At 39.0% G+C, this 17,688-nt stretch overlaps 2 protein-coding genes across 2 annotated transcripts; both read left to right on the top strand.

Moving 5' to 3' along the window:
* Positions 1 to 2,694: 2,694 nt before the first annotated feature.
* On the top strand, positions 2,695 to 7,808 carry LOC130170835 (low affinity immunoglobulin epsilon Fc receptor-like). Its single transcript, XM_056378501.1, has 2 exons — positions 2,695 to 3,279; positions 5,612 to 7,808. Exons 1-2 carry the CDS (start codon positions 3,251 to 3,253, stop codon positions 6,813 to 6,815), a joined length of 1,233 nt encoding a protein of 410 aa, XP_056234476.1. The 5' UTR covers positions 2,695 to 3,250; the 3' UTR covers positions 6,816 to 7,808.
* Positions 7,809 to 8,009: 201 nt separating this feature from the next.
* LOC130171139 (F-box/LRR-repeat protein 3-like) lies at positions 8,010 to 15,957 on the top strand. Its single transcript, XM_056378999.1, has 6 exons — positions 8,010 to 8,313; positions 10,242 to 10,446; positions 10,829 to 10,993; positions 11,128 to 11,250; positions 11,835 to 12,006; positions 12,447 to 15,957. The coding sequence occupies exons 2-6, from the start codon at positions 10,243 to 10,245 to the stop codon at positions 13,085 to 13,087; spliced, it is 1,305 nt and encodes a 434-aa protein (XP_056234974.1). The 5' UTR covers positions 8,010 to 8,313; position 10,242; the 3' UTR covers positions 13,088 to 15,957.
* The last annotated feature ends 1,731 nt before the right edge of the window (positions 15,958 to 17,688 follow it).

Below are 17,688 nucleotides of genomic sequence, written 5' to 3'. Positions count from 1 at the left end.
TATACAGGAATCTGTATCCAGTGTATGAGCCACTTCCAGATGCACAGCATGGCTGGTCAGACATGTACAGCACTCCATGTCTTTTAAGAAGACTTCTGCTTCTTTTAACATCTAGTGGGCCAAAATAATCAATTCCTACATTTGTGAAAGGGGCCTTTTCAGGCAACACCCTCTCTTCGGGCAAGTCAGCCATCTTCTGCTCAACCAGCTTTCCTCTGTTGTGTCTGCATACAATACAGTCTGATATTACCTTCCTGGCAGCAGAGGTTGCGTTAGTAATCCAGTATTTTTGTCGTAACCTTGACAGCATGTGATTCCTCCCTGCATGGCCCAGTTGATTATGAATGTGGCACAAAATGAGTGTGGATACATGCATGTCTTTTGAAAGAATCACTGGATGTTTTGATTCTGCTGGCAATGCTGCTTTATTTGACCGACCACCAACTCTTAGGGTTCCATCATCCAACACTGGATCCAGTTTGTACAGTGGGCTGTCTTTGGAGATGGTTTTAAAGCCACTCTTGAGTGAGGCGATTTCATTAGGAAGGTACTGAAGCTGCAAGGATTCTCTGCAAAGCAAACATGGGTCTGGTAAAACCCATCTGAGGGTCAGCAGATCTACATGAGAGCTGTTCTGCCTTGTTTCCCTCACAGTGCACTAAATACTGCCAACCACCGCTTCTATTGGGACATCTCACTGGGATGAATCAGGGGAAGATTGTCTGTATTTGTTAGTTACTTAATAATATACTGGCATTATACATGAAACATCTTTCACCTGGATGAGTCATCATGTACATGTGCAGTAAGTATTCCCATTCAGTGATGCTGCATTCATGACAGTGTAACCAATACACTGGTTTATATAAAACCAGTTTCAGAAACAACACGAAGCTTAACAGTAATCCAAGACTGCACGGTTTAAAACTCCCCTGATTTTGTACAATTATGTCATAGATATTTCCTTTGTCACTTTGGGATGGTAAGATAACGAAATACAAAAAGTAATCCCTGTTGAAAGAGTGTTGAATTAGTGCTTGCCATATTGATTGGCATATATTGGTTTATTCTTGTTGCAGAAGTGAACATCATAAGTCACAATGGAATAAAACTGTTACACTACAGAACTTTTCTCTGCTTTGGTCTGATACTGTTCTTATAGGTCACATTGGTGTCATGTAGTGATTTTACTGGAAGCTGCAGTGACAGCAGTAATAGCAGAAGTAACTACCATTATTATATCACAGCCTATGGTTCAATGTAAACTGATTTTAAGAGGATATGCTCCTTCCCTGTGGTCAAACATGAAACTGCACCTTCATTTTGATCATGGCTCTTCTGCTTATACAAACATCACAGCTACAAAAAAAAATCTTTTGTGATCAGTATGATCATAAGAACTTCATCAGAACTGATCTTGATGTTAAAAAAAGTCTGACAACACATTTGATCTGAAGTATTCATTTATCAATCTATTATTATTATTGTTGTTTTATGATCACAATCTTTAAGTTTTGCTTAACTTCCTGCTTGTTTTAGAGGATTTGTGTGTTCAGTCTCTAAAGTGAAACACAAACCAGTTCTAGTTATTGACAGAGTGTTTGACCTATCTGTATGTCAGTCTAAAAATAAAGCCGTAAAAACCAGTCCAGTCCTATATCTCCATTTTAAATGTGTGCAATTTCATCTTTATTTTACTGTATGTTTACAATCTATAATGCATGAAATGAGTTTTATTCACTGAACTTAGTCTACAAATAAGATTTTTTCCCGACCAAGGCAGAATCTTCTCTTGGCTCATGTGAGAACAATTTAGTTTTTAATGATGAGTACTGAAGTCAAGCCGTTTGTGTGTTTCCAAAAAATACACAATTTATGGGAAAAAGTTTATTAAAAAAACTGTGTGAAATGTGTGAAATGAATCATCATTTCACTTGTAGAATTTGTGTTTTGGGTAATTTAAAAAAAGAAATATCAATATCAATCAGGCACTCAGTAAAAAAATAAAATAAAAAAAAAATCAAATTCATCAAAATTAATCATAATTCCCAGCAGAGCCTCTACTCAATAGTCAAAAAGTTATTTAATGTGGAGAAGTAAAAAAAATATAATTAACACAGATTCATCAAGCCTGATGCAGATGTGAACAGCTTGTAGGAACAAAGGCCTGTGGGTGTTATGAATGCGAGCTCGTTTTGGCAGGGGTATGTGCCAGTAACCCTTCAAAAGGTCAAACTTGCTTATAAAATTTCGCTCTGCCCACCTGATCAACACCATCCTCCATAGGGGAAGTGCGTCTACCAGAGTCTACTTTCGTCATTTTAATTACTTTGCAAAAATCTGTGCGTGGTCGGAACACACACACATACATATGCATACATACAGATAACCTTAACCAAATTAATAAATTGAAAAGCTACATACATGAATCGCAAGACCTTATAGTAGTTCTTGGATATTCCCGATCATTGTGGGCTAACGGAAAAAGACTATAACAGTTATGAATTATGTTCATTATTTTGCAGTTTGTTTATTTATATACCTTAGCTCTCGGTTGACGGTAGATACGGTACAAACGTGCTGGCTGCTTTGTTCAAAACGCGCAACCTTTACTTTGAAGACGAGCTGTTTCGGTTTCCGGCTCTCGACTTCCTTATTCAATTTTCATTGTATAAGTTGAGTAATGGAACAAACTGATGCTTTGTTGCGCTGAATTGAATTGCACGCCTTCATTCGATTGGACAATAACATACGCAAAGCGTTAACAACGTTTAGTAAGCATCGGCTAATAGAGAACGAGCTCACAAACGTCATCATATATTTGTCCTAGCCCAAGTAGGAGTATGAAATTAGGGAATACCTCCTAAGCTGGTATTTTTCATTATACAACGTGAACAACTGCAGAAGAATTGTACTTCATGCAAAGACCGAAACCAACTAACGGCAAAGATGCTCTGAACTGTCTGGTAACGGTTTACTCCAGGAAATAACGTTGAATCTCGCAAAACGTCAGCAGCGCGATCTCGCTCTGCTGTTGAGGTTACTATGGAAACTGGCGCTGAAAATCAGAGAAGAACCTTCATGTTCAACATTTGGTAATTAATGGTGGAGCTGCCCCTGGGCTCCGGGTGGTGTTTTAGCTCCATGTAGCGCCATCCACGGGTCCGAAGTAAACATGGAAGTGCTATACAATTGAAAAAAATGAGGAAAAACAGAAAATCCAGAGGAAAACCACAGTAACAGAGACGTTATGGTTGACACAGAGGAGATCCAAGTGAGGTAAGTACATGGTACAGTAAGTTTAGAGCCGTTTCTGACTGTTGGCATTTTTTAAAGTGTTTGAGAAATTACTTATTTTTGGATTCAATAATGTATAGGACAAGGTAGTCAGAGTGGGAATATTGGGAGATAACCTTTACCAATCGTGAGAGCGTTTGATGTAGTGAAGATTTGAGAGGAAGGGGCAGAGAAGAAAATTATTTAACAAATGCTGTTTATTTGTATGTTAGTTTGCTCCTGACAAAATTCACAGAAATCAGATGGGTGGCTATTTGTATGCAAAATGACCACAAAGAGACCAAAAAGTAAATAAATAGAAGTTGACCAAGAAAGACGAAAATTACCACAAATTGACTCAAAAAGACTAGACATTCAAAATGCCGCTAAATTACGCAAAATGACCACAAAATGATTCAAAATGACCACATAGAAGCACAAAATGACTACAAAGGATGTGTTGTTTGTTGTCATTTTGTCTCTTTTTTAGTCTTGTTCCAGAGTTACAAATAGCATATTTATTGATTTTGGTTCAAGATGGTGCTGCTGTAGTGGCAGCCTGTTGCAATAGATCCAGTTAACGTTGTTGTGTTTTGTACTTTTGTGTCATTATCTTTAAATACTCTATTTGCTGTGCTTTTACACCCTAATATGGATATTGGGTGCCTTGAGGACTTTTCTTGGTTTTTCTGGTGTTTTTTATATTCTTTGTGCTTGGTAGCTATGTCATCATTCTTGGAGAGAAAGTGAAGGTGATACAAAGACCTTGGAGTCCACCTTAACAACAGACTTAACTGAGACAGAGCAGGGCCTACTTTGTGAGGGAGCTTAGGCCATTTAAAGCTCCCATGTTGTAGAAAGTGAGATATCCATGTCTTTTTTGATTATAAAGCAGGTCTAGGTGCTATAAAAATACTGTTAAAGTATCAAAGTGTTCAATCCATACAATATGTACTCAGAATTTGTGCCATAAACAAGCCGTCAGGAATTACGTGACTTTTTGATGTCACAACCAGTCACTGCTCTCAGCCATGCCCCTGCATGCCCCACTTGGACCCACTGTCCAACCTTGCAGGTTTGTCTAAGTGTTAACCTGAAATCTACTCTATTTTTATTCAATCTCTATTAAGTGTTTGTTGAGCTTTCAATAATTTTTAACACTTTTCCTCTACCTCTTGTTAGATTACTTTTATCTTGTTGTTTAATCTATCTATCTATTATTTCATACTAAAATATTTCTATTTTTATTATAATATAATAAAAATTATTTATTTGGCATTCATTCACTACACTGAGTAATAAATAAAGAAAATAACAGCAGTTGATAGAGATTGTTATTACCAAGAACCAGAGCTTTGAATGTAATTCTTAACACATTATTGCTCATTTTACAAATGTGCCTCACTTCTTCAAAACTGCCCCAGTTTGTGCACCCCTCCCCCCATCCAAAAATGACTAAACCTTCCCCTGGTCCAATCCAAGTGAAATATGCAAATATTTTAGGAGATGTGAATTAGGGTTATGCCAATGGATGATGATAACGCTGATCAATGATCATCAGAATGATCGCCGATTTTTCATGCCTCTGTAAATATCAAGATGATATGTGACTTGTTTTCCCATTAAAATAGTAACTTATTATTTGTAGTATTAAATTAATCCAAAATTTAATTTGCCCTGCCACAGTGTAACATATATAAAAACATATAACCCTGATTGCAACACGTGCACACACACATGCACACACACACACATACACACACACACACATGCACACACACACACACACACACACACACACTCACACACACACGCACACACATATACACACACACAAAATCCGATCAGCTGATTGTAATGAAGCTGCTTGTTGTGTGTAGGTGCTGGTCTGTGATTTAAGAGTAGTGGAGATCAAAAGACATACAGAACACGTGATTTAGTTCACTTTCTTATTCTGCTGCTTGTTATGGTTGTAAATAGAACTTTTTGAGTCAATGAGAGAGAGGCAGCAAAACGAGACACACTTGCTTTTTGATCACTCCTCTTTCTCTCTCCCTCATAGGGTAACGTAACATGCCATACGTAATACAATTATCAAATGTATTGTATATAAGTCCCAACAGTCCAACAGGTGAGGAATGTTTTCACAGGTGCTTGCCCAGTGATTGCTGGGGACAATTAGATAAGAAGCTAATTGTAATGAAGATATGTGGAATTTGAGAGCATACTACTACACCAATTTGTAATTAAAATGTGGTATTTACCGTGTAGTGTGATTTTAGAACTTCTTGTTTACGATACATCTCTTGATCCCTTGTCTTTTTTGTATTCTTAGTTTTCCTAATGAACATTCTGGTGAGGATCCGGAAAAAAATGCCTCAGAAGTTCAAGATGAGATAAACAGAGGAGACACTCAAAACAACTGCATGAGGAGACTGGGATCCATGTGGCAAGCCATTGTGATTGCTGTTTTGATGGTGCTTGTTTGTGGTGTGACCGGCATTCTCTTTATTCAGATAAATAAAAACCAAAGTGTGACAGCAGGATTTCAGTACACGGCAGAGGAGGTATTCACTATGTGGAACATCACCAAGCAGTTGCAAATAGAAAACAGTGAGCTGAAGCAACTTCTGAACTGCACTGGAAACCTCACCCTTCTGAGAAGTGAATATGGCCAGCTGGAACTTTTCATGAATGCCACTCTGTACAACTTGACTTTGATGTCAGCTGAAAAAACACAGCTGAGCATGCTATTGAAGAATACAATGCAAGAAAAAACACATTTGCAAGTGAGAAACAAAGAGCTGAACATGCTTCTAAAATCAACCATGGAAAACTACAGCCTTGTGGAAGAAGAGAAGAGACAACTGAACCTGCGTCTGAACAAATCACTGCACAACATCACTATGGAAACTGCAGAAAACAAACGCCTGCACCAGCTGTTAATCAATGAACAGCAAACCTCCATGCAGCTAGAAGCAGAAAATCAAAAACAGCGTTCAATCCTGTTCTCTAACCATCTGACTTTCCTCTGGGGATTCTGCAACAAAAGCACACTGCACTGTTCACGCTGCCTGCCAGGCTGGGTCGAGCACGCCTCACGCTGCTTCTTCCTGTCCTCAGTAGCAGAGAAGTGGGAAGTTGCTCGCCAGTTGTGCATTAGCATGGGTGGTGACCTGGCTATTGTTTTGAATGCTGAAGACCAGGCATTCTTGACCAACATGACTTTTCAGTATGTACAGGCACACCCTCAAGAAGACTTCCATTCAGCGTGGATCGGGTTGCAGGACATGGTGAAGGAGGGCACCCATTTATGGATCAATGGCAAAACTATCAAGTGGGATGTCATTTACTGGAAGGAATCAGAGCCAAACAATGCCGTTCCCGACTGGGACACCGACTTGTCAGGACAGGACTGTGTTGCCATTGTGCCACCGAAAGGCATTGGAGGGAAGGACTGGTTAAACTCCTGGGATGACATTGTTTGTGTTGGCAAACGGCACTACCTGTGTGAGACCATGGCTCTCGGGCCTGAGTGACAGAGCTGGGATGTGGTAGTCTACTTTCAGTCCCAGTCTCCTGATGTGTGCTGGACTACAATGTCTTCTCCCAAAATGTGATCTATTACTGAATGTATTCTGCGATATAAAAGATGAGCGTCATTGTTGGGATATTAATGTTGACTCAGTATTCAACTCTGGTTTTTAAACTGCTCTTTATGGTGTTTAAGTAGTCTTAAAAACACAGTACTTGAAAACCAGCTTGCTTTTCCGATGCTGCTAAAAAATATTTGGTAAGAGGCCACAATACATGTGGCTTCACACAACCATTTAAAAAAATATTCCTGACCATTCAGAGTTTGGCAACAGTGGTATGGTGGTGGCCAAGTGCAATACACACTTTTCCCCACACAATACTATTTCCCTACATAATACTACACGATACTATTTCATTAATTGAAAGAATCTTCATGAAAATTAGATCATAAATGGTCCTCAAAACACAGCCAAAATATAGTAGCTGTTGTGCAAGAATGTTCTTATTAATATCACAATATTACATTGAAAAGGGGATTCCCTGTTGGAGGGAGAAAACAACGCAAGATTAAGGGGCATCATAAGGGGTACTAGGCATGTCCTGGTATGCCCTTGTATCCACCTCAGAACTGCCAATATGTCAGAACACAACACCCTCCTCTGCATTTACTCAGGGCCAACTCCAGCAATTTACTAAAACACCTGCACTGTGAGTCAATGTCATCTGTTAAAGATGTGGAGGAAAAGCAGAAGCTAAATCTGGCCCTGATCACCTAAATAATAGCTGAAAATTAACAGCAAAAGCACATTTTGGGGTAACACTGGTGCAATTAATTACAAAAATATTTGATTAGATACATTTCTATCAATGTGCCTCCATTGAATTTTGTGGTCTGAAATGTGTGGTCTGCAGTCCTTGTGTACAGTTTATGTCTTGGAGAAACTCTATGGGTGTGTTTTGTACACAGAATTGATTTTTTGCTATTAAACTGACCAGCCCCCTAACTATCTGTATATATTCCGTTGTTTGTTTGTATGGACAATTGTTGAGTATGATTACCCTTTGCCTAATATTTGGATTAATTATACTATCTAGTATCTTTATTGAAATGTTGGAACCTGAACCAATTACAATGTGATGGGGAATAACTCCAGTACAGTGAAATGACTCCCCCTGCCGACAGTTCACTGAAGCTTCAGGCCAGCCCACCCAGCTTGACACAACAACACAAACGCCATCTTTAGCTGACAAGCAAACTACCGAAGCAGCAGAGTTGTGAAGAGAAACTAGGTCAGGCGCTCGGAACACGAAAGGACTTTTGAAAAACCTCCTCGAATAAGCTTGTAATCAGTGTCTGCTAACCTCCCGACACCCCGTGCTGTCCTATGGTCCAATGTGTTTGATCGGTAGGCCAGCTCGAACGCAGTTTTCTTGTGTCGGTCCCGGTTGATGTTGAGTAAGCGTTTTTTCTGACAAACATCCGACGAAGGCGAACGCCAGGTAAGAAAAACGCCAGGTAGACAACTCGTGTGAACCCCGAGTTGCCTACATGTCCAAATAAGCTATTTTTTCATCTGTCACTTAACATTCATCACAACTTGTTTGCTAAGTAGTTAGCAAGATCCGAGGCTCGGTTCGGCTAAGCTAAGCTAAGCTCTTGTCTTGGAATGATGGATTTGTGTTGTAAACTAACCATTAAAGGTCGCCAACATCGCGCCATTTATGTGCAGAAATTGGTAATTAAAGACAATTTTTGCCGACAGAAGCAAACTTTGTCAGACAGTGGTGTAGGTTGAGGCAGAGGGAGGCGTGGCCTTTCTTGTCCTGTGATTTCATTCTCAGGTGAGCAGAGGAGACACCTTGTTATGGACAGATTTGCCTTTTTGCAGCTCTGCAGGTAATTCAGTCTGTCATGCAGGTCTGGGCAATACAATATAAACACCACTGTAACCAAGGGACTAACTTCCAAAATATATATCATAGTGTCATTTTTGCATGCATGATTAAGGGGAAACCAATCATTTTTAGCTGGTGCTCTCAAATAATATTTATCGACATCCCATTAATATCGACCAATACTGATGAAAGAAAATAAGTTAAATAAGTCACTGTAATCAAGAACTGGTAAGAAGATGGCAGGTGGAGGCCAGCCTTCCCGGCTTCTAAAGAAAAACAGGACTTGTCTCTGAAATAAAAATTAAACCCTAACTTCAGTCTTAGTCTCTTCACTAAAATGTTACCATGTTGCTTAATAGAAAGATGTTCATCAAGCCTAACAGACATCTATAACAGGCAACAACTTCCATTTTTTCCCAGAGTTGTAGCAATATCATTTTCTGGTGTTTTTTTAATTGCATAAGAAAATAACATTAACTTGGATAACTAGACATGAATGTCTACTTTCAGTGAGTAACTAACAATGGGCTACTACAACCAGAGATAAAAGTGTAAATTAACTGAAAAACATGTGTATAGTATACACACACGCACACCATGTGTATGCATACATACATATACACATGTATGTATGTACACACACATGCACGGAGGGTTCCACCCAAAGTGAAGGAGAAAGAAGGAACATCCGTGAATGCATCAGGCAGCAGAAGACATGGGTTTGATGAGTAGGAGGATGAAGTATCATTGGCAGATTAAGGAAATGGCTAACATCAAGAAATCCTGCCAGAGGCTAGCAAAGGCCGGCCTGAAGGACAGAGGCTCCGTTCATAGCAGCCCCAGAACAGGCCCTAAGCATCAGATCCATACAGGCAAGGTCTACCACAGCAGACAGGACCCAAGGTGCAGGTTTTGCAGAGATGCCCCTGAGACTGTTCAGCAGGTAGTAGCAGGGTGTGAAATGCAGGGTGACACAGTCATGAATGTATTATACTCTTAGCTGATGTAGAAAAAGTTGGATATTGTATGGCAACCCTGTAGTGCCTCAATGATTTGTTAATGACAACGATAATTAACGTTAAGTCTTAAGAAAATCAATGAATGACAATTTAAAAAAATCTGTTAATTGCAATTAAGTCATTTATCATATAAAACTACCAAACATTTCTTTGTTGGAGTGTCACATATATGAGGAGCTGCAGCTGTAGTTTCATATCATTGTGAAATTAAAATCTTTTATTATTTTAATATTTAATTTATGTATAAATTATTAATAGATTACCCAATAATGAAAACAGTTACAACCATGCATCATTTCACATATATGTATTCAGTATGTGTCAGCATGAATCAGCCTACCCAGACCGTGGACTGCAGTCTTAATGGGGCAACATTTAGTCTGCCAAGCATGTTGGGTCTTGTGATGAAGAAGCCATGTATAAACAGTACTGCTAATAAAGACTTTCTTTCCCCTGTAAAATTAATTCGTCTCAACCATCTGGATCTTATTAACTACTCTTCTGTTTACCCAGGATGAAACGAGTTCTCCAAGGGAATGAGCAGGAGGAAGGAGGTGGCACCAGCGGTGGGTCTCAGAAGACTCTTAAACGGCCCTGCAAGCAGAGGAGGGAGAAAGATTTGGAGGAGGAGGGTGCCCGCTGGGAATGTCTGCCTCAGGAGATCCTGCTCCACATCTTCCAGTACTTGCCTCTACTGGACAGGGCTTATGCCTCTCAGGTGCCGATGTAGTAATATCCCATCAATTGCTACACTTAATGGATAATATTTGACAGCAAGCAGTATTTGTGGTGGCATGTGTCATGTGTCATGTGAGGATTTTATTTAACACTGCTGAAATAACAATGTAGACGGCATGTTGAGATTGTTTCATTATTGTTTCAATATGACTTTATTAAACCAACCTTTATTCTATCAACCTTTATCTGTTAGAGGATTTTGAATTTTTAAATGGAATAACTGGATGTTTTTAGTTGAATACTGCTAGTATGTGAAATGCAAACTTAAAATAAATTGTCCTCCAAATTCAGAAATTGCTACAAATACCAAAAAGGCTGGCGTCAAGCAGAAACAAATTTTGATTTTAATCTTGCCACTATAGGTGTGTCGAGGTTGGAACCAGGCTTTTCACATGCCAGAGCTGTGGCGGTGTTTTGAGTTTGAGTTAAACCAGCCAGCCAGCTCGTACCTGAAGGCCACACACCCAGACCTCATCAAACAGATAATCAAAAGGCACTCCAACCACCTGCAATATGTCAGCTTCAAGGTATGAACTGATAGTGAAAAGGAGAGGAGGAGTGTATGGGTAAAGTAATGAAGTGTGCAGTGAAGTACATTCTTATATTCTGTCCAAATGAAATTGTCAGTGGGTTCTCGTTTTTCTACCTCCATACTGTTTAGGTGGACAGCAGCAGAGAGTCTGCGGAGGCAGCGTGCGACATCCTCTCTCAGCTCGTGAATTGTTCTTTGAAAACATTGGGGCTCATCTCCACAGCTCGGCCCAGTTTCATGGAGCTGCCCAAAGTAAGATGCAGCATGATAATTCTGTCTGTGCATATCTATCTACAAGCAAAGCCTAGAATTGTAACAACTGCCGTGGTGAAACAATTCTCCAGTTTAAAGCTATAATCTCTGATCAGTGTCTTAAGATGCCGCCGTTCTGATTAATGTCAAGTGCCTGTGACAAGGTGTATGATTTCGGATCTCTAAGTTGTAAGCTAAAATCATTGCACTCAGCCATTTTCTTTGACAGTCACTCTTGTTAACAATCAAACAAAGTGGTATGGCTGCACATTTGCATGTTTGTTTTTTTAGTTGATGCATATAATATAAAGGCAGAAGTGGGTGTGAGTGTGTGTCTGTTTTTTTGCATCTTGTATTTTACAAGCACCTGCCCAAAGATGCACATACATTTAGACAGGGGTGATGGGATAATGTGGAAATGTGTAGTAGAATTAAACTGGGGTCTCTAGCTACGTCTGCTTGTCAGATTGCTTGATGTCTTTGGGAAATAAAACTAGCATCTTGGGCTGCCTGAAAGACAGACTATGTTTACTGAAAAAAAAAAAGGATGATGAAATGTTTCTATCTTTCACCCTGTTCACCAGTCTCACTTCATCTCAGCACTGACAGTGGTTTTTGTCAACTCCAAATCCTTGTCCTCACTGAAGATTGATGATACACCGGTTGACGACCCCTCCCTCAAAGTCCTGGTGGCTAATAACAGCGACACACTCAAACTGCTGAAAATGAGCAGCTGCCCTCACGTTTCACCTGCAGGTACTGGATAATAGCAAAAATAACAGATATTAGGAATGCTATTGATTAATAATGACTAATTTGATTGATCAAGAACAATTATAACTGATGCAAATCTTTGTTCATCTCCATCTGTGTTTTTAGCAGACCTTGAGAGGGAATGGTGAAAGTGAAAGGAATATAAAAGTATGTTAATTAGCATTCAAGGAGTTAATTGGGCAGAAGTGACTAAGAGGAAATGAATGTAGATGGGAGCGGAGATTGATATTGAATTCTAGATATTTTAGGCTTTTAAATATAATGTTATGATACACCAGATCAGTAAATCAGTCTTCCTAAGTCTAAAACCTATGGGAAGGTATAACAGTGGTGGCTAACATTGCTTCATCTTTTCCTGTGCTCAGCCTTAAACAGGCAGGTTAGATCTATAAGCTCCTAATTTACTATTCTCTCTATTCCAGGCATCCTGTGTGTGGCCGATCAATGCCATGGCCTCAGAGAACTGGCTCTCAACTACCATTTGTTGAGTGATGAACTTCTCATCGCCCTGTCCTCAGAGAAGCACGTTCACCTCGAGCACCTTCGCATTGACGTGGTTAGTGAGAATCCTGGCCAACATTTCCACACCATCAAGAAGAGCAGCTGGGACGCCATGGTGCGTCACTCTCCTAAATTTAATCTGGTCATGTACTTCTTTCTCTATGAGGATGAGTTTGGCCCTTTCTTCCGTGACGAAATCCCCGTTACGCATTTATACTTCGGCCGCTCTGTCAGTAAAGACGTCCTGGGGCGCGTTGGGCTCACCTGCCCGCGTCTGGTCGAGCTGGTGGTGTGCGCCAACGGGCTGCGGCCGCTGGATGAAGAGCTGATCCGCATTGCCCAACGCTGCACGCAGCTGTCGGCCATCGGCTTGGGAGAGTGTGAAGTGTCCTGCAGCGCCTTCGTGGAGTTTGTCAAGATGTGTGGAGACAGACTGACACAGCTATCCATCATGGAGGAAGTGCTGGTCCCAGATCACCGCTATGGGCTGGATGATATCCACTGGGAAGTGTCAAAGCATTTGGGTCGTGTTTGGTTCCCAGACATGATGCCTACCTGGTAGAGCTCTGGGAGAAGGTGTCAGTTTCTATGAGTTTTATATATATGTGTGCGTGCGTGCGTGCGTGCGTGCCCTCATCTTTCTCCTGCTTTTCAGAAAAGTCCTTTCACAAGCACCATATGTACGTCTCTTTGAGTTTTGATATGATAAAACATATGTTTATTGATTTCAACTCTACCATATTGTTCTATGTATAAAATTTTTATATTTAAATGAATATTTAAGTCTAAATAGTTTTTTCTTGTTGTCACATTTAGCACCTTGTTCTCTGAGCCATATGTCTTGGGCAGTGAAACCCTGCAGATCGGTTATTTGTAGTTTATTCAGGGGTGATGCTTTACCATGGGAATTAATAGGAATGATTGGGAAAGTTTGGGAGTTATTTCATCTACACAGGTTGTAATTAGCGCATTGTCTGCAGACAGATTCATAAACATGTTTACCATATGACAAGTGGGCATAAGTACAAATCGTTCTAACTGAGACACTTTATAGTAACGTATAGAATAAATTCAACAGATTGTCATCATCACACTGCAGAATGGCTTTTAGGTCAGGCATTGTGGTAGTCTTCACGTGTGATGGAAAGATGCACATTAGATGGGGATGGTCACCGTTATAAGCTAATATGTTTTGTTGATATTCAGTTAAAATCTCCACAACCCAAGTAACAACACGCTGTGACTGTGTAAGAATAAGAAACATTTTATTTTAAAGGGACAGTCACCAGTTTTGTGGAGGTTGTTATGGAGGTGGTCGAGCATGTAACTACGGTCATGTAGGCAATAGCACATAAAGGTTCCACATTGAATCCATATATTTTTGTTTGGTTTTGGTTTCCATGTGTTGTTGTCTATCGCCATGTCTCTATTTAATGTCTTTGAATGTGTTTCTGAGTCACTGCATCTCATTTAGAATAACAGAACTGTCTCTTTCTCCGTCCTCTGATTTGACATGGAGAGGGCTAAAGACAGTTCCATCTCTCTTTTTCTAAGGACAGCTATTTGTGAAGGTGGTGCTCTTAAGTGACTTTGGCCATAATCATGTTAGTCTGTATATGCTGTAGATATATATCTTTATATATATATATATATATATAAGAGAGTGATGTTTGAACATATTTTGTGTGTAATGTACAATAACTATATTTCTGCATTGCCTGAAACATGTTCCTATTTTAATGTAATTGTAGATATCAAAGTGTTAAATTACAAAACAAATGGGAGGGAGGATTTTTAATTGTCGACTTCATATACCTTTACATTTAAGGAATCCTACTGATGCACTTTTACTCCAATGAAGGATGCAAGATGAGCTACAATTTCATTAGGGCAAGAAATTAAAAGATTTTGCAGCCAAATGGTGGTAAATTGTGGCAGTGGTCAGTAAATCTGCCAATGAGTCACCCTTGGTAGTTAACTAGCTTTTTTGGAGTTATTTTATATTCTTACAAGCAAAATAAGTTCTAACAAATTAAAGTGGCAGGCAGAATTGTTTAATTATTGACATTTGACACACAAAAATCATTCTGGAAAGCTTCTGGGAAAGGGACAAACCAAAACTGCTTGACAGCACAATCATTCACCATGCTAATAGTCTGCACAGTCTGTAGTCTACCGAAGAAAGATATATTCTGGCTTTGCATTTTAGAGATTAAATGTACTTAAAGTTGCAGACAGAAGCTTCCTCAAATTGATTGACAAGTCTTTCATTACATGGACAAAATCTGATTTATTAATATTTACAGATGCTGTTAAAAGTTCAACATTAGCAATGTCTGTAAACACAGCATAGAAGAGGCCTCTATTTTCAATTAACCTTTAAATTACGATCAGTTGACAAACAGACAAAATACAAAAACTGTTTGTTTTTTTTAAAGTAAGGATGGAGGGTTTAAATGTTAGCACAGGGCTGCACAATCATGACCAATGCTGTTCATTTTGCAGTAAAGTTCTCCTGCTATCACACAGAAACAGTTGGTTGACCTAAAATAAGAAAAACTTAAATTGATGATGGTATATCATCAACCATAATATGGTTATATTTTGTCCTGTATCATATTTAGCTGTTGCATAAAAACATCAGCAGCATGTGGCAGCTGTTCTCATGTAACTGATACAAATGTGAAAATTATGATTTTAAGGAGGTAATTGTGCAGCCCTGAAGGCCAGTCAATGTGGCAGCTGAATGTTGATGTAAACGAATGTTTTTAAGAATGTGTAAGAATGAAATATTTATGTCTTGCTATTGTTTTGTTGCAACGGAGTGAGAGAGTAATAGTTGGAACATGTCTTAAGATGGACTTATTAAGGATGTTGCCTGTGGATTTGCTGAAAGATGTCAACCCTTGCACCGCGCAATGAAAGAGTCCTGTAAATCATTGTGTTCAGTTGAAATCTGTAATTGTTTAACACGGTTGATATGTTTTCTGTATTTTGTTTGGGAATGTTAATTTGAAAAGAAGAAGAAAAACTTTAATATTTCTTCAGTTGTTTTCCCTTTAATAGGGGTTCATGATCATGTCTTAATTTTCTGTTTTCTGTTTCTGAAGGTCAACAAGGCTTGGCGATGGACTTTATCCTTTACTGACTAACAGTACATTTTATTGTGTATTTATAAACACATGCCATCTGCTGGTTAATATTAACTGCATTTGTATTCAGTGCTTATAGATGATTATTGTAATACTCAACTATAGGCCAAGTAAGGGCTGCAGTTTTTTTTATAGTGTACCGTGACAGTGTGTTGTTTTTATTTTAGTTAAACAAGGCTGCATTGTACTGAGATTATTGGAAGGTAACCTCTTGTACTTTCCCCAAAGATATGTAATATTTAAGTAAAGTTCATAGCCACATTAAAAATGCCTGTTTGAATACGTAGTCCATGTTTTAACTATAACTATAACACTTGCTTTCATTAGCTCGTTGCAATAGTTTCCTTTTTTGTTTTTTGCATAGTTATCTTGTTTCAAGACAATACAGGTCTGAAGAGAGCTGAGCTGAGTTTGACCTGTTTGTTTTAAGATGCTTCATAAGTTTAGGAACAAACCATTCAGTAGCATTTCCTATAACAGTCATGCAAACTGTTTTGGGGAGGGGAAAAAATTAAATTAGTCATCAAAAATGAATTATGTTCAGACACCCTCAGTAATATGGTTCATGGTAAGCCTTAATTAATTTAGATCGGTGTGTTTATATAAGAGAGTAAAGCCTCATGCTATCAATGCTAATCAAGAGACTCTTTTTCGATCAGCAAGACTATTAGTCTACTCTACAGCCAGGCTAGCAACTGTGTGAAGTTGTTCTCAGGCACAGTTGCGGTTTTAGCTAAATGCTAGCATCATGCTAACATGGTATAATATTTATCTTGTTCACAGTCTTGAGTGTCACCATTTACTAATTAGTATTAAACACAAAGCACATCCAAGGGTGATGGGGATGTCATTCGTTTTGCAGGTATGTGATCATAAATCAAAGTACTAGGCAAATTTAAATTTCGACCTCTTGATGACACTAGATAAAAAGTCAGAGGATCACCAAAGTGATTGTGATTGATCCTGGGGGGAATGTAAACGTACAAAATTTTATGGCAATCTATCCAACAGTTGCCAGTCACTCAAAACCATAATGTCATCCTCATGATCACAGCAGAGGAAAAGTCAGTAGGATTCATCCTTTGGGGACTGTGAATCCAATTTCAGTCTGGACCAAAGTAGTGGACTGAGAACAATTTAAATTCATAAAACCAGATGAAGTTGATGTACAGGTCAGTAATGTACATGGTTTACTCTTTTATGAGTCCAAACCTCAGTGGAAACCTGCTGCTCTGCTGACACATCACATACAGTCTATGATCCACACACCCAGTTTTTTAAGTCTTAATTTCGTCAATAATTTTTGCAACCCATTCCTAAACTGACTCAGACTTACTGTAACTGTCAGTCTGAACGCACCCCAACACTTTTAAAAGTAAGGATGAAGGGTTTAAATGTTAGCACAGGGCTGCACAATCATGACCAATGCTGATCATTTCGCAGTAAAGTTCTCCTGCTATCACACAGAAACAGTTGGTTGACCTAAAATAAAAACAACTTAAATTGATGATGGTATATCATCAACCGTAATATGGTTATATTTTGTCCTTTATCATATTTAGCTGTTGCATAAAAACATCAGCAGCATGTGGCAGCTGTTCTCATGTAACTGATACAAATGTGAAAATTATGATTTTAAGGAGGTAATTGTGCAGCCCTGAAGGCCAGTCAATGTGGCAGCTGAATGTTGATGTAAACGAATGTTTTTAAGAATGTGTAAGAATGAAATATTTATGTCTTGCTATTGTTTTGTTGCAACGGAGTGAGAGAATAATAGTTGGAACACATCCCCAGTGTGTCTTGATCCCTGGACTCTTTTTTTTCTAAGACATTTTGAGACAGAGGTTACTTTTGGTCATTCTCAGAGAGTGGACTTTGTTTGTTCCAATAAAATAGCAGAAATGTTATGTTTTTGTTAATATTGCTTTTTACTCTTCTATATAGGCCTAATTCTCCTCTAACCCCCTATAACTCTTGTGAGCCTCCTGCAGAGCTGCTGTCCTGTTTCCTC

The sequence above is a fragment of the Seriola aureovittata genome, chromosome 1 (genome assembly GCF_021018895.1).
Source record: "Seriola aureovittata isolate HTS-2021-v1 ecotype China chromosome 1, ASM2101889v1, whole genome shotgun sequence".
Lineage (NCBI taxonomy): Eukaryota > Metazoa > Chordata > Actinopteri > Carangiformes > Carangidae > Seriola > Seriola aureovittata.
This window is presented reverse-complemented; position numbering and strand designations above follow the sequence as displayed.

Excerpts from the sequence above, each read along its gene's own strand:
- LOC130170835 (XM_056378501.1), top strand. The coding sequence starts at position 3,251 with ATGGTTGACACAGAGGAGATCCAAGTGAG. Across the intron at positions 3,280-5,611 it reads ACAGAGGAGATCCAAGTGAG|TTTTCCTAATGAACATTCTG; the intron begins GTAAGTACATGG and ends TTGTATTCTTAG.
- LOC130171139 (XM_056378999.1), top strand. The coding sequence starts at position 10,243 with ATGAAACGAGTTCTCCAAGGGAATGAGCAGGAGGAAGGAGGTGGCACC. Across the intron at positions 11,251-11,834 it reads GTTTCATGGAGCTGCCCAAA|TCTCACTTCATCTCAGCACT; the intron begins GTAAGATGCAGC and ends CCTGTTCACCAG. Across the intron at positions 12,007-12,446 it reads CCCTCACGTTTCACCTGCAG|GCATCCTGTGTGTGGCCGAT; the intron begins GTACTGGATAAT and ends TCTCTATTCCAG.